The following is a 12,443-nucleotide window of genomic DNA, read 5'->3' as shown; positions in this document are numbered from 1 at the left end:
TTTGAGGAGCCACTAAGGAGGATGGACGCGTGGGCGTTTGGGGGGGGGGGACGACAGGACTTGGACGAGGCTGCTAGGCTTAGTTTCATTAGATCTGACCCTTTGGAAGAATAATCACAGACTTTTAATAGTGAATACTCCCAAGGCACCTCTATTCAGCTGTTGAATGTCTGAAGAAAATGAAAAAAATATATACTTTTTCGACCTCAAATTGACATTTAACCTGAACAGATAAAATTGCCTTGACATTAAGGTGTCAGAAGAGATAGATCACGTAATAGTCTTCTGATATTCCTTCAAAAGGCTGTGAGTTCTCTGTGGAATCTTGTTTACTTCCTTGGTGACACCGCTATGTGTCGGCTTTAAAAGAAAATCTGATGGTTTAAGGATTTCCGGCTGAGCTATTGAATGGATCTCAGGAGGTATTTAAATGGCTCGAAAACATCCATGAAATGAAAATCAATGTCAATCAGTTCTGCACCAAAGCAACACGTTGAAATCCAACGGCTCCTTTACAGCATCAGCTCATCACTGAGTTTATAGCGTTGTGATTTGCATTTTTCCTACACCGGTGAAGCATTTGACTGCTGATGTGATTGTGCTAATTATGAATCCATTCGGTAGCGTCTTTCATATTCATCGCTGTCGAGTGAGACTAGAAAAATCTAGCTTTGTGACGATGCATTTTCCTGCTAATCCAAGGGCGTTTAAAGTAGTTTATTTTATTTAAAGGTTACAGATTTTTCTCAATACATAAAGTTACACTTTTATCCCAAACACCAGTGTTTTTAACTACTTCCTGTCCAGATTAAATTGAACCTTTGTTGCATATTTTCAGGAATTTTGTCCTGTCAAAACTAATAAAGTAACATTTTAGTTTATTAGTAATTTATTGGAGATACTTTGTTTTCATTGGACAGGTGTGGGATGAAAAAAACGGTTGGAAAAGTAACCAAAGCTGTCAGCAAAACGGAGCCAAGAAATGTAGTGTAGTATAAAGTAGTATAAAGTATGCAGAAAATGGAAATACTCACTTTAAGTGCAAGTAAGCCTGGATTTTAAGTCCAGTATTTGAGTAAATGTACTTTTTGAATACTATAGGAATGGGATCTTGCGGGAAGGGAAATGTGTCATGGATGGACACACACACACACACACACACACACACACACACACACACACACACACACACACACACACACACACACACACACACACACACACACACCAACTCAGCTTGTTTTATGAACTGGATGTCTGGGTGTGCATGCGCTCCAGTCACGAGCAGAGGAAAGGGAAATCGTTGTAAATCCCTCTCAGTGCCTTGTGCATCCTTTTTGACAAAACGGGAAAGAAAATACTTTTTCTCCCTCCTTCTTCTCCCTTTCCCCTCCACATTTCGGCGCTGCCCCCTCTGTGCAGAGAGCAGCATGCAGACAGGCATCGATTGGCCGAGGTTCACCTGAGTTTTTTTTTTTTTTTTTTTTTTTTGCCCCCCTTCGCCATCCACGGACATTCATTCAAACCACCTCTCCACCGTCTCCACCACTCAGACTAACGAGTTTTTATCAGAAACAGCGCTCAGGCTCCTGCGCTTCTGGACCGGAGATCTGGAGATGAAGACAGACTTTACGCTTTTCTGTCGGACTTTGATTGGAATAGCATATGCCTCAGGTGAGGAGACTTCCACGGCGAGTCTGAAAGTTTCTGAGCGCATAACTTTTTATGAGAGGGGAAAAAAAGTTCCAGCTGACTGTTGACACTGGCTGTCGGTAAATAATTCACTGAAGTCTTATTTCTAGAGGCGTAAAAGTTTTATTCGCGTTAATTTGCGGTCTTAAACTGAAACCGGGTGGATCCCGAAGTGAGGCTTTTTTTTTTCTGTGCAACACTTTGTTTTTTTATGAATTTGAAAATAAAGCGGGACATTTCTCAATATTATAATTAGTGCATCATATTCATTGAAAAAAACGTCCACGTTCGCCTGCTTTGAGTTCCCTTTGTGCAGCCAGTGCGCATTTTGTTCCTTCCAATTGATTTATCACTCACACATGATTGAAAAGTGTGCCTCTGAATTAACAAGCAACCCAGTGGGGAGCCTTCAAGTCTAGATGCAGATAGGCACTAGGGGGAGGTATGCTGTTGTTGTGTTTGATAAAGATGCAGCTGATGATTGATGATGCTAAACCCCACCAATAGATTCTGTGTATGTTGAATTTGAGTGACTTTATATCAGAGTGTATGTATGTAGGTCACATTTTAGAGGCGGAGAGGGAGGAGAGCTGACTGGACAGACATGGAGGAAGGAGGAGGAGGGGGGGGTGAGATCCCTTCAAATCCCTAAGAGTGGTCTTATGTCTTATTTGTGCAAAAGCAAGTGAAAGGTGTGAGAATGTCACTTGCATCCAGTGCAAACTTCTGTCAAGAATGTTGGAAAAAAGGTCTTTTGGGTTTCTTGTTTGTGTCTAGAAAACTAAATATCCCCCCCACACACACACACACACACACACACACATTGGTTTCATTGCATTAGTTCATATCACACACATGAGTGTGTGGAGATTGTTTTGCCAGAGTGTGTGTCTGAGTTGTCCATCAGTGATTGCTGTCGAACAGCTGTTCACGGAGAACAGGGGATACTTTTGTGAGGGGGGCAGTCGCCATATGGCTATCTGAATCATGGCTCCGGGGTGGAGGGATGGCTCTCGCTGCTTTCATGAACGTCACTGAGTCGTTTTGTAGGAAAAAGATAAACGGTGGCTCAGAGGAGTGGGGGACTAATTGCATGAAAACAACATTTCAGTGGAGTCACTTACCTCAGTAATAGTGCTGATAGATTTTTTTAAATGTGGGACCGATTGAGTGTCTCTCGCCTTTTTTCCACCTGGCCACGTGTTTTGAGGCCGTGTAGAGAATGAGTTTCCCATTAATCCACAATGTGTACCTTGGAATTGTAATGTCTGACACTCCCGTCGTCACACGAACCCACCGTTTGTATGTGTGTGGTGTTATCTGTTGAAAGACTTATTGGCAGCCCTGTTAGTTCAACCATACCCTGTGTTTCTCAGTCCATGTTGTATGCATGTTGGAGAAGCACTCTCCGAAATAACCTGGAGACCCCACTGTGAGATCAAGTGTTAATGTGGTGGAGGTGAAACATGAGGTTAAGTTCTGGCACCCCACCATTTTTTCCCCCTCTAATGATACAGCAGATTGAACGTCCCCTTTGACATCAGGGAGATGTATATTTTATGCAAAGTGTGTCCTTTTTCCCCCCCCTCTCCTGAATGCAGAGCGTGACACAACTCCAAAGAGAGAGAATGTGGACCTTGAACACAGCATTTTATGCTTTGTGTGTTCTGCCCTCAAGAGATTCTCGTTAAAAGACTTGATTGAATACCGCAAATACTTGAAACTGTCAGATTTGTCCTCGTCTGAAGGGTTTTCTTTACCCGATTAGCCCTGAAATACCTTCCCATTCAATACATGAGAGCACTGTACCAATGCATTTGCGACTGCATTTATGGATCTTTATGATTTCCGCCCCCTCCGAGTCATTTTCTACCATCTTCCTGTCACGCTGTGACTTGTGGTGCTTCCAAAACATTTATTACAAAGCGACAGAAATTCTGTCATATTAAAAAAAAGATATCTTGGTGCAATTTGGGGTACTATTAGAATGAATTGTGATTAACTGATTGATTCATCTCCTCTTAATTTCCTTGTTTTTGTTGTAGCATAATAAGGCTTTTGAAAACCTTCCCAGTCACATATGAAAGCAGTGAATCATTCTTTTTTTCTAGAGCTGAGCTTTAGAGCTGAATGATCTTTGGCTTACTCTGTGTCTTGGGCACATAGTGTTGATGTTGCTTTAAGCAGACTGTTTTCTGTACGCATACCTCTTCTTGATCAGATCATCCCAGAAATCTGACTCTCAACCCTGGGTGTTATTGCAGTCGTCCGCTTATAGGGGTCGAGTTGTTTTAGCCGACAATAGCCCACGTATCCTCAGCGCTAATCTCAGGATTGAACCTCAGGACTCTGAGGAGCGGACCCTCGGTGGCCGTCCTCGCGTATCTGGTTGTATCAGCTGGACCAGGGAGCTGCCACTGTGGGGAGTTCTCAGCAGTAAAGTCCAAATAAATAGGGGAGTCCGGTGCCTCACTCATCACTGGCATGAAGTAGCGAGGCCCCCGTGGGCATTTGGATGCCTGGTCACTCACTTTCTCATCACGCTGAAGCACCAACACCAGAAATATGACTGGGGCTGAAAGATAAGCTCTTTCAACACCAGGAATCTGCAGCAAAAGCCAAATATGTGCCTGAGATGGTGATAGATAGTTGATGAAAACCATCTGTGCAATTTGTGTTTTCGTATTTGCTGACCCCTCCGTGTTTTCTGTGCCCAGTTCTGAGCCATGCTAACGGCATGCTAGCTGCATGCTAGCTGCACGGCTCTAGATGTGGCAATGTGTGTCTGTTCTGTCCACGGATTTGGTCCGGACTGGAATAACAGTTAAGGCCAACAGCTGGCCTTGGAATTACAGATATCCATGGTCCTACAGGGGTTGAATCCCCTACATTTATTTAGCGCCACCATGATGTTTCGTTTTTTCTCCATCTTGACAGCTTTTGAGTTGATAACCATTAAAATGGGCTCAGATATCCATGGTGCCCAGAGGATGAACCCTCAGGACTTTGGTGATCCCCTGACTTTCCATCTTGAGCCAACATGTTATTGACATTTTAATGAAATGTCTCACCAACTGTTGAATGGATTGCCGTGCAGCTGGCACAGACATTCACATCCCTAGTGTCATAATCAGGTCAACATTTGTTCAGTGTTATAGCTTGTGACTAGATACCTGCAAAACGTTCATGACATTCCCATCAGCCTCTGCTGCCTTTTGTGTTTCTGCTACCATTAATAAGCAAATGCTATCATGCAAAAGGAAGAGGGTTAACTGTATACCTGCATAACAAATGCATGCACCTCAACATGCTGATGTAGCTAAAACCTCTGCAAAGATGCAAGCCCAATTGTAGACTCTTAGTTCCGGGTTTTACTTGAAAAGAGCTGGTTAGTCCAGCTTGTTATCCAACAATGTCGGGAATCAAAAGGGTTGAAAGTTGTCTAAACTCCAGGGTGGGCTGAAAAGCAGATTTTAATATGGGATAAAGGTGCACAGCAGGTTCCTGCTTTGCTCCACCGAGCACTCTCCCACACTTTGAATAATTACCATGCAGAGGAGGTTTACCTTATTGATTTTCCAAGATGGTCAGAGATTAAATTTAGTGAGTACTGGAGCTATAACTCAATGAGTAAATTAATACAACCATGAGAGGGCGAGAGTGCAAGTGCTTTCGCCAAGGAGATGAAATAATTTATGCTCACTGCTGCTGCTAACTGCACTTTTTTTTTTCTGCCGAGCTTAAATCTTGGCGAGCTAGTGCAAATCGGATTTCATTTGACAGGGAGGTGGGTTTATCCACAAATTAGGCAGTCCAGAGTAATTAAGGGTTTTTGAGTTTACTGCTACTTATGTGTTGACTTTAACGATTTCTTGACATGCTAATGCAAGGCCAATTAAATGAGATTCGGCATCTGTATCGGCCAGTGAAGCGATGTTTATAGTAAGTTGGGTTGACAGACGCTGGAGAGGACATTTCTTTGTGGCTTCTATTGCCTTTATTGGTCGATCGCTCGACACGTTCGGAGGGCAGAAACTGGATCTCGAGACGCCGTGGCTGTTATGCGGATATTACAACACTCTAAAGGGTTTGCGTTGCTAAGAAACAAGCATCATTTAGGGCAATAATCAATTTAACGAGAGCCACCATCGCTATTATGTTTAAATTGCTGCCTAGCCTAAGGCCGATGTGTGTGTGTGTGTAGGGTTGCGACTTGGAAGTCCGTGCAGCATTTCATTGGTCACTTATACCTCTTATACCTCTCCATGTCATCGGAGGTCGCTTGAGGTTCATGGGAAAGAGTCCATTGGCAAAGCCTGAGGAAATTGCCAGCTTCCCTCCCTTTAGGCATTCAGCACCATCATTGTTGACCCGGTACTCCCTACTTTGCCCTTGTTTTCGACGGTAACCGAGGCCGCTGCAGTGATTTAGTTCACCAGGACATCTGAGACGGCAGCAGAGACTGGTTTATGGCCTTAATGGGGGGCTCCTCAAAGTTTGCCCTCTGAACAGTCGCAGCGTGAGTTTAAGGAGCGTGCAGGCCATCACAGCAGGCGCGGACCGCTGTGTTAATCTTTGGCATTTGCTTGCCCTGAAAGAGATAATTTAGATGTTTCACAACAGACATGTCATTGACGGGGGCCGGGGCAAAGAATTTACCAGAATGCCAGAATATGCTTTGTTCCCTTCTCGTCAAGGGAAATCATTTCTCAAAGATAAAAATGATGACATGCAAAAAAAAAAAAAAAAAAAAAAAAATAGCCACAGAGGAAGAGCTTAACTGGTCCGGTTTTCCTGCGAGGCATACAGGGAAATCTTGTCAGGGACAGAGGTTTTAAACATAGGAAGCTGGACCAGATGGCTTGTCGCCGCATCCTTAATTTCACACCCCTCCTCTGGCAGGATGTTGGAAAGGCCTAACTCCCCTAAAAGTGGAGAGGACAGGGACATAGTGGATGTCATCCTCCTCTGAAGTAACAATGAAATCAAAGCCGGTCTGCCCGTCAGACCGTCGCCTGGCTTTGGCCCGGCCTTGTGCGAGGATGACAGAGGAAGTGGACTTTATATCTTTCAGGGAGAGGGAGAAAGAGCGAGGTAGAGTGTTACAGCCCGAGGCCGGCTGACTCCACATCCAGAGTGCAGGTCTGCTCCATGGCCTGCATGGCCTCCCGTCCGTCGCCGGACATACAGGGCTATTTCAGAGCTCCTCAGCCTTGGACCGTTGCCAGATACAGTGTCACTGAAATAACTGAACCTGTTGTGTCACCTACGTGGTGCTCTTTTAAAAAAAAAAAAAAATGCAATTCTTGTCAATGAATTTGCTTTTGACCCATTTATACTTCATATAGCTACATAGAAACAGCACTAGTACCTATAATTACATTTATTATAACTATGAAATCCCGCATGACTCCCACGTCGCATCCTTTCTGCTAGACTCTGAGAAAAGCTTTATTTGTTTATACAAGGTTCCTTTTTTCCTGTTCCTGTCATGTGACCATCAGAGACAAAACTACAGAGGAGCGAGGAAGCACTAACGGCAACATCTCCTTCACTGTCCATGGAAAGGGGAAGTGGGAGAAGCGTGAGCATGATGAAGAAAACAGGAAGTTTAAAACTGCTTTCCCGCCGACTTTAACGTGGCCTGTGTCGTACCCGGGGCGACAGCCTGCTAGTTAGAGAAGCTTTATGTTTCTATCTGGCTCAGAGTGCCTCTTTGCTTGTGTGATTTGTCTTTAGTCAGCAGGTGGCCGGCTGGGAAGTCCAGTTTCAGTGCTCTCTGGCTGTGACAAAAACACCAGCATGATGCTAAGAGGTCAGCAAAGCGTATCTGCAGAGGCATTTCCATGGAGACAAGATGTACATTACTGTAACTCCCACTTACAAGAGCAATTCTATAGTTCATCGTGCTACGATTCCTCAAAATATGACTGCCTTAATAAATCTGCAGAGCTAGCTTTTGGTGGAAAATGTTCCTGATTTATGTTTGAAGCCACGGAGTGCTGTTTGTTCAAAGATTCGAACCTTCGTAACCGGCTGCCAGCTTACGTATTTACCATACAGTCACAAGAGTTGTATCAATCTTCACATCTATCGGTAACAAAGAAAATAATCCTGTTTGCCACAAAGCCAAATTATTCCTTTTATTGTTGGGGCATTTTGTCTTTGTCCCCTTGCTGGGATGTCTCTTGCATGCCGTTTAAATTCAGAATATTAGCTTGAGACGTCAGCTTCGCCATGCATTCGCCATGCATTCGCCATGCATTCGCCATGCATTCACCATGCATTCGCCATGCATTCGCCATGCATTCGCCATGCATTCGCCATGCATTCGCCTATGATTTGCAGGAAGTTACGATTGTTTCAAATAGTTTGGATTAAAACATTTTTCAGCTTTTTATGTAAGAATTTGTGTCGAATCATCGACACAGCAGTCCTCTGAACCTCTTTGTATTCTGGCTGCTCAATAAGTAAAGAGCAGTAGCGCTGATGTTCTTTCTGGCAATGCTGTTTGAACACATCAGTTGACAAGTAACCAGTCGCACATCTTTTCTCCCTGTCAACCAGGTATGTGAAGCCGTCACATCAAAGTCCCGCCTGATGTACATGCTGAGTGAACAGACCCAATTGTCCTTTAAAAAAATTCGGACTTCTGGCACTCATCTCACATCTGGCACTTCTATCATGACGGAGGCATGCGTTACAGGAAAAAAAAAAGGGGCAGAAAGGCCAGCTGTGTGAAGCCATGTGTCTAATGTAGCCATCTCTATGTGATCGCTGTCTCACGGTTGGCATGTTTGAACTCTTTTTCACTGCCTCATCCCGAACCTGAACTACATTTCACTCTCTTTTATTGCCGTTATCAGCCTGAAAAGCTTTTCTCGACCACTCAAACCTTTGCAGTTGCCTGGCAGAGCTAGCTGGAGCCTGTGCAGAGATACATGCACATTAGTGTTAATGAGGATGGCTTTTCACAACATTTCGTTTCCTTTTACAAGGACATGTTAAGTGAGCGTCTTCCTTGAGACAAGACAATGCAAATTGTTTTTTTTAAAGTTATTTTTTTAATCAGTAATTGTTAAATTATATTTTTACAATCCCACAATGAGCGGAATCACAAGCCGTATAAAGTAATTGCAGTCATTGTCATTTCAAGTGCTTGAAACGTAGAAAATAAAAAGATAAAAACACATTTTTCTATCAGAGGCTGTCAATGTAAGGTTTATCAGCGTGAAGGATTTTAAACATCTGAAGGTATGTTTATGCCCTGTGTAATCACACGATAACAGAACGAGTGACTCGACTTTGGAAATATTGTGTTTTATCTTTGTAGGTTAAAATGCGATGTTGCTTTTTGTCGGGTAAAGCTAATCACCCGAAGCCGCGGCTTATCTCCGCGCCGCCAGCTGGAATGCATGGGAAAAGAGGAGAACCGAGCTCAAATATTCTTTTGGCTCTCTGCCCTCTTGTCCACATCAGAGAGCTGGTTGCCAGCAAGCCAATCACCATCCATTTGAGTTTTCAGCAACCGCTGGAAATAGTTCTTTATGACGTTGTTCCACTGCTTGACCTCCTGCTTTTAGCGAGTGAGCTGTACCCAGCATGCAGTTTGGTTGCATCTCACACTCTTGTTTTCTCTCGCTCGTGAACAAGACCCCGAGCTACTTGATCTCCTTGCTTTTCCAGCAGAGGATCATGGCGTCAGACTAACATAACATGCTGTTGTGTTAGTGTGATTTTTCTATAATGTGTTTTTCTGACCTTCCAGGCATCAATTGACTTCCATTCATACCTGTTCTGTTAATATCAGACTCTTTAAACCTGCCGGCGATATCTAATCTATGACAATAAACATCACAATTATTTTTTTGCCAAGTTACGCCGTTATTATGCTTTTTCAAGCCATTCTTCACCCTGAAAACCTACAGGCAAAAACGAATGCAGGCGAGATGCTCACCGATTGATTTTCATATCTCGCAGAAAGGAATAGAAGACATTGGCTGAAACCTGTCAATCTTATCCAATCAATGACATTAAGGCAAGCGTGAACTGAAATACATTGTCTGAGTTGAGTCATTTTTCTTTTTGAATCTGGAGCCTTGCTACAGAAGAGCATCCTCTAACCTCAGTTCACAGCTGGTGCTCACTCACTGTCCACCTACGCGTCGGTTTTTGTGCTGACTGTCCTCCAGCTGAAGCTGCTGTCTGGGACCGAGGCTCGTACGATATATATATATACGCTGAGACTCTCCCCTCGCTTAGCTGTTTAAAGCATATTAAGATAAATGAGCCGACTGAGTGATAACAGTCATAACAATCTGTCGAGAAACGCAGCGTGAAAGATCACAGCAGGAAAAATGTGTTTATTTTCATGACGAGATACGCTGTCAGCCACGAACTCGCATGGATTGATGTGTTTGGGTTTGCTGGCGTTCGCTTCACATGGCCCGTACATCGCAGCGACATGTGCTTTTAATTATATTTGAAAGAATGCAAACATTTGCTAATGGGATTATATTTGTATATTTTCAAATTATCGACGTAGCTGGCAGAATGACAGGCCTCCACATCTGGTGTTCCACCGTACGTTATGGATCATGACATTTGGTTAAAAGCATTTTTTTTTTGTCATTCTGAAACACCAGCCAGCGGCTCCTGGAGCGTCGTGGGCGAGAGTCACCTACTGTAAGGCGTAGAAATGCCCCCGCCTGCCTGCCGCTCATCCATCCAACGTGTCCAAACAGCAGAGAAGTCGGCGGCTGTTTTGGCCGTCAGCCATCCGCGGCACCGGCACACATTAACTTATGACTCAGCGGCACTTCCTTCGGCGGGTTATATGAGAGCCACTTAGGGTGACAAGTGATACAGTGTAAGAGATCCATAGTCTTGACAAGTAATGTGGCTCACATTAGCCTCAAACTTGCCCTGGAAACGGAGCGTGTCGGGACTACTGAGCACAGAGGACACTGATATTTGTCATGAATTGTATCAGTTTGAGCAATCTGTGAAATGTTTCGCTTGACTTGAAAGAGGGTTTTAAGCCCCGTGTGGGTGTAATATCCTCCTGTCCTGCGGCGTGAAACACTCTCTCCGTACTGTGATAAACCTATCAGTCCATCGTACTAAACTTGAGCGTTTCAAATAGCAGGAGCTGTAATCTTTTCCAGGTTTCCCTTACGAAATGCATCTCTGACGTCTGGATATTTTGTCTCTCAGGGCATGCCAGTCAGCCGTGACATTTAAAACAAAAAAACAACGTACAATTGCATCCTGTCTGTCAGTGTGCGATCTCCCAACTGATAGCGAGGGCGGCATCCATCAAGGAGACTCGGCTGCAGCAGCGATTTATCTCAGAGCTCATCTCTCTGTTCATCTCAAAGTGAAAAGTCAGTGGGTACCATGGATTCCAGCTGAATTTTTTTATCCGTGTTGTGTTTACCATTGTAGATGTACAGAAATGTGTAATTCTTGTGACTGCTGGCAGGGAACAGGATGCAAACAGCAGTTATCCATCCTTACATCCTCCTGAAGAAGTTTTATGATGTTATAATCACATCACACTACCATAACCTTCACCTATCAGTCATTCTTCCCTCAGTTTAAAGGGTTTTTGACGCCAGTGAAATGTATAAAATAAGCATTACTGGTGTTAAAGCAGCATTTCTTTAGGCCACTTGGGGAAATCATAGCAAACCGTGAAACACCACATTGACATTCTATCAGCTTACAAGGATGCAAGCAAACTGTTGCCTTTAGCCATCCGGATGATACGGAGCAGCATCAGCATTTATTTGGATTTGTGTTTTTCTGCCCACTCACCAGATGTAAGTCTAATATTCACTCTGCTTCAGCTCCGTTTCTGGTCGCCTCCGAATCCTGAGGGAGAAATCTTTTATTTAAAAAGTTCCTCACCAGCTAATTGCTCGCTTTGTCTGCTGTGCAGTTAGCACACTGTCAGAATAGAATAGATAGAATTACCTCTCACACTAACTCATTTGAATGTCATGCAGTAATAAACAGGCCTCCCAGGCTTTCACATACTTTATGCTCTCCAATAGCCAAGAGATGAATCCAGAGCTCACCTGTCTGCGATGCTTCCAGATTGAACTACGACTCAAGGAGATGATCTCTGGATTGAAAGTAGCTCTGCAGTTTTACTAAGGCAGTAATATTTGGAGAAATCGTGGCATGAGGAACTATAGAATTGCTCTTGGAAGTGGGAGTACAGCATGTAAGAGAGGAGATCCAGAGATCATCTCCCTGAGTCCGAGTTCAATGCATGTGAAGGGAATAAGCTGTTCCTAACATCGTGGAGATGTGAGCAGTCCTGACAGGAATTTCCTGTCACACTTTCCCCTTGTCCACAGCTCTGGGGGGGCCCTGTGTCGGCCTCCGTGTGTGTGTGACACAGCCCACAGGTGCCAGGAGACGGGGGTGGACAAAGCCGTGTTGTGTTGCACATGGGTGGGGATGGGACTGAAGCTGGTGGCGGGTTCACATCTCAGCCGAGACAATATGTTTGGAAAACTTTGCTCCTCCTCTGGGGCAGAGTTAAAGATCTCTGGAAGAGGAGGGAAGGAATACCCCGCTGGGAGCCAAGCTGGAAATGATTCACGGGCTGCCACCGCTTCCCACTTCAGCGGCGTAACAAGTTTGTTTTTAATGTCGGCATGGTGATATCAGCTGTCCGAGTTCACGTTTGTGCCAGCGTCACTTTATGGTTTTAAATGACCATGATATCACTTTTTAAT

General features: G+C 44.1%; 1 protein-coding gene across 1 annotated transcript in view; it reads left to right on the top strand.

Annotated features, from left to right (window-relative positions):
* The first annotated feature begins 1,472 nt into the window (after positions 1-1,472).
* flt4 (fms related receptor tyrosine kinase 4) overlaps positions 1,473-12,443 on the top strand; it is a 35,589-nt gene continuing 24,618 nt past the window's right edge. Inside the window, exon 1 of the mRNA XM_084010479.1 lies at positions 1,473-1,674. Coding sequence (XP_083866605.1) covers positions 1,617-1,674 — 58 coding nt within the window. The 5' untranslated portion in view covers positions 1,473-1,616. The remainder of the gene's footprint in view (positions 1,675-12,443) is intronic.

Source organism: Eutrigla gurnardus, assembly GCF_963514095.1.
Source record: "Eutrigla gurnardus genome assembly, chromosome: 5".
Taxonomy (NCBI): domain Eukaryota; kingdom Metazoa; phylum Chordata; class Actinopteri; order Perciformes; family Triglidae; genus Eutrigla; species Eutrigla gurnardus.
The sequence above is the reverse complement of the archived record's forward strand: the minus strand, read 5'-3'. Positions and strand labels throughout refer to the sequence as shown.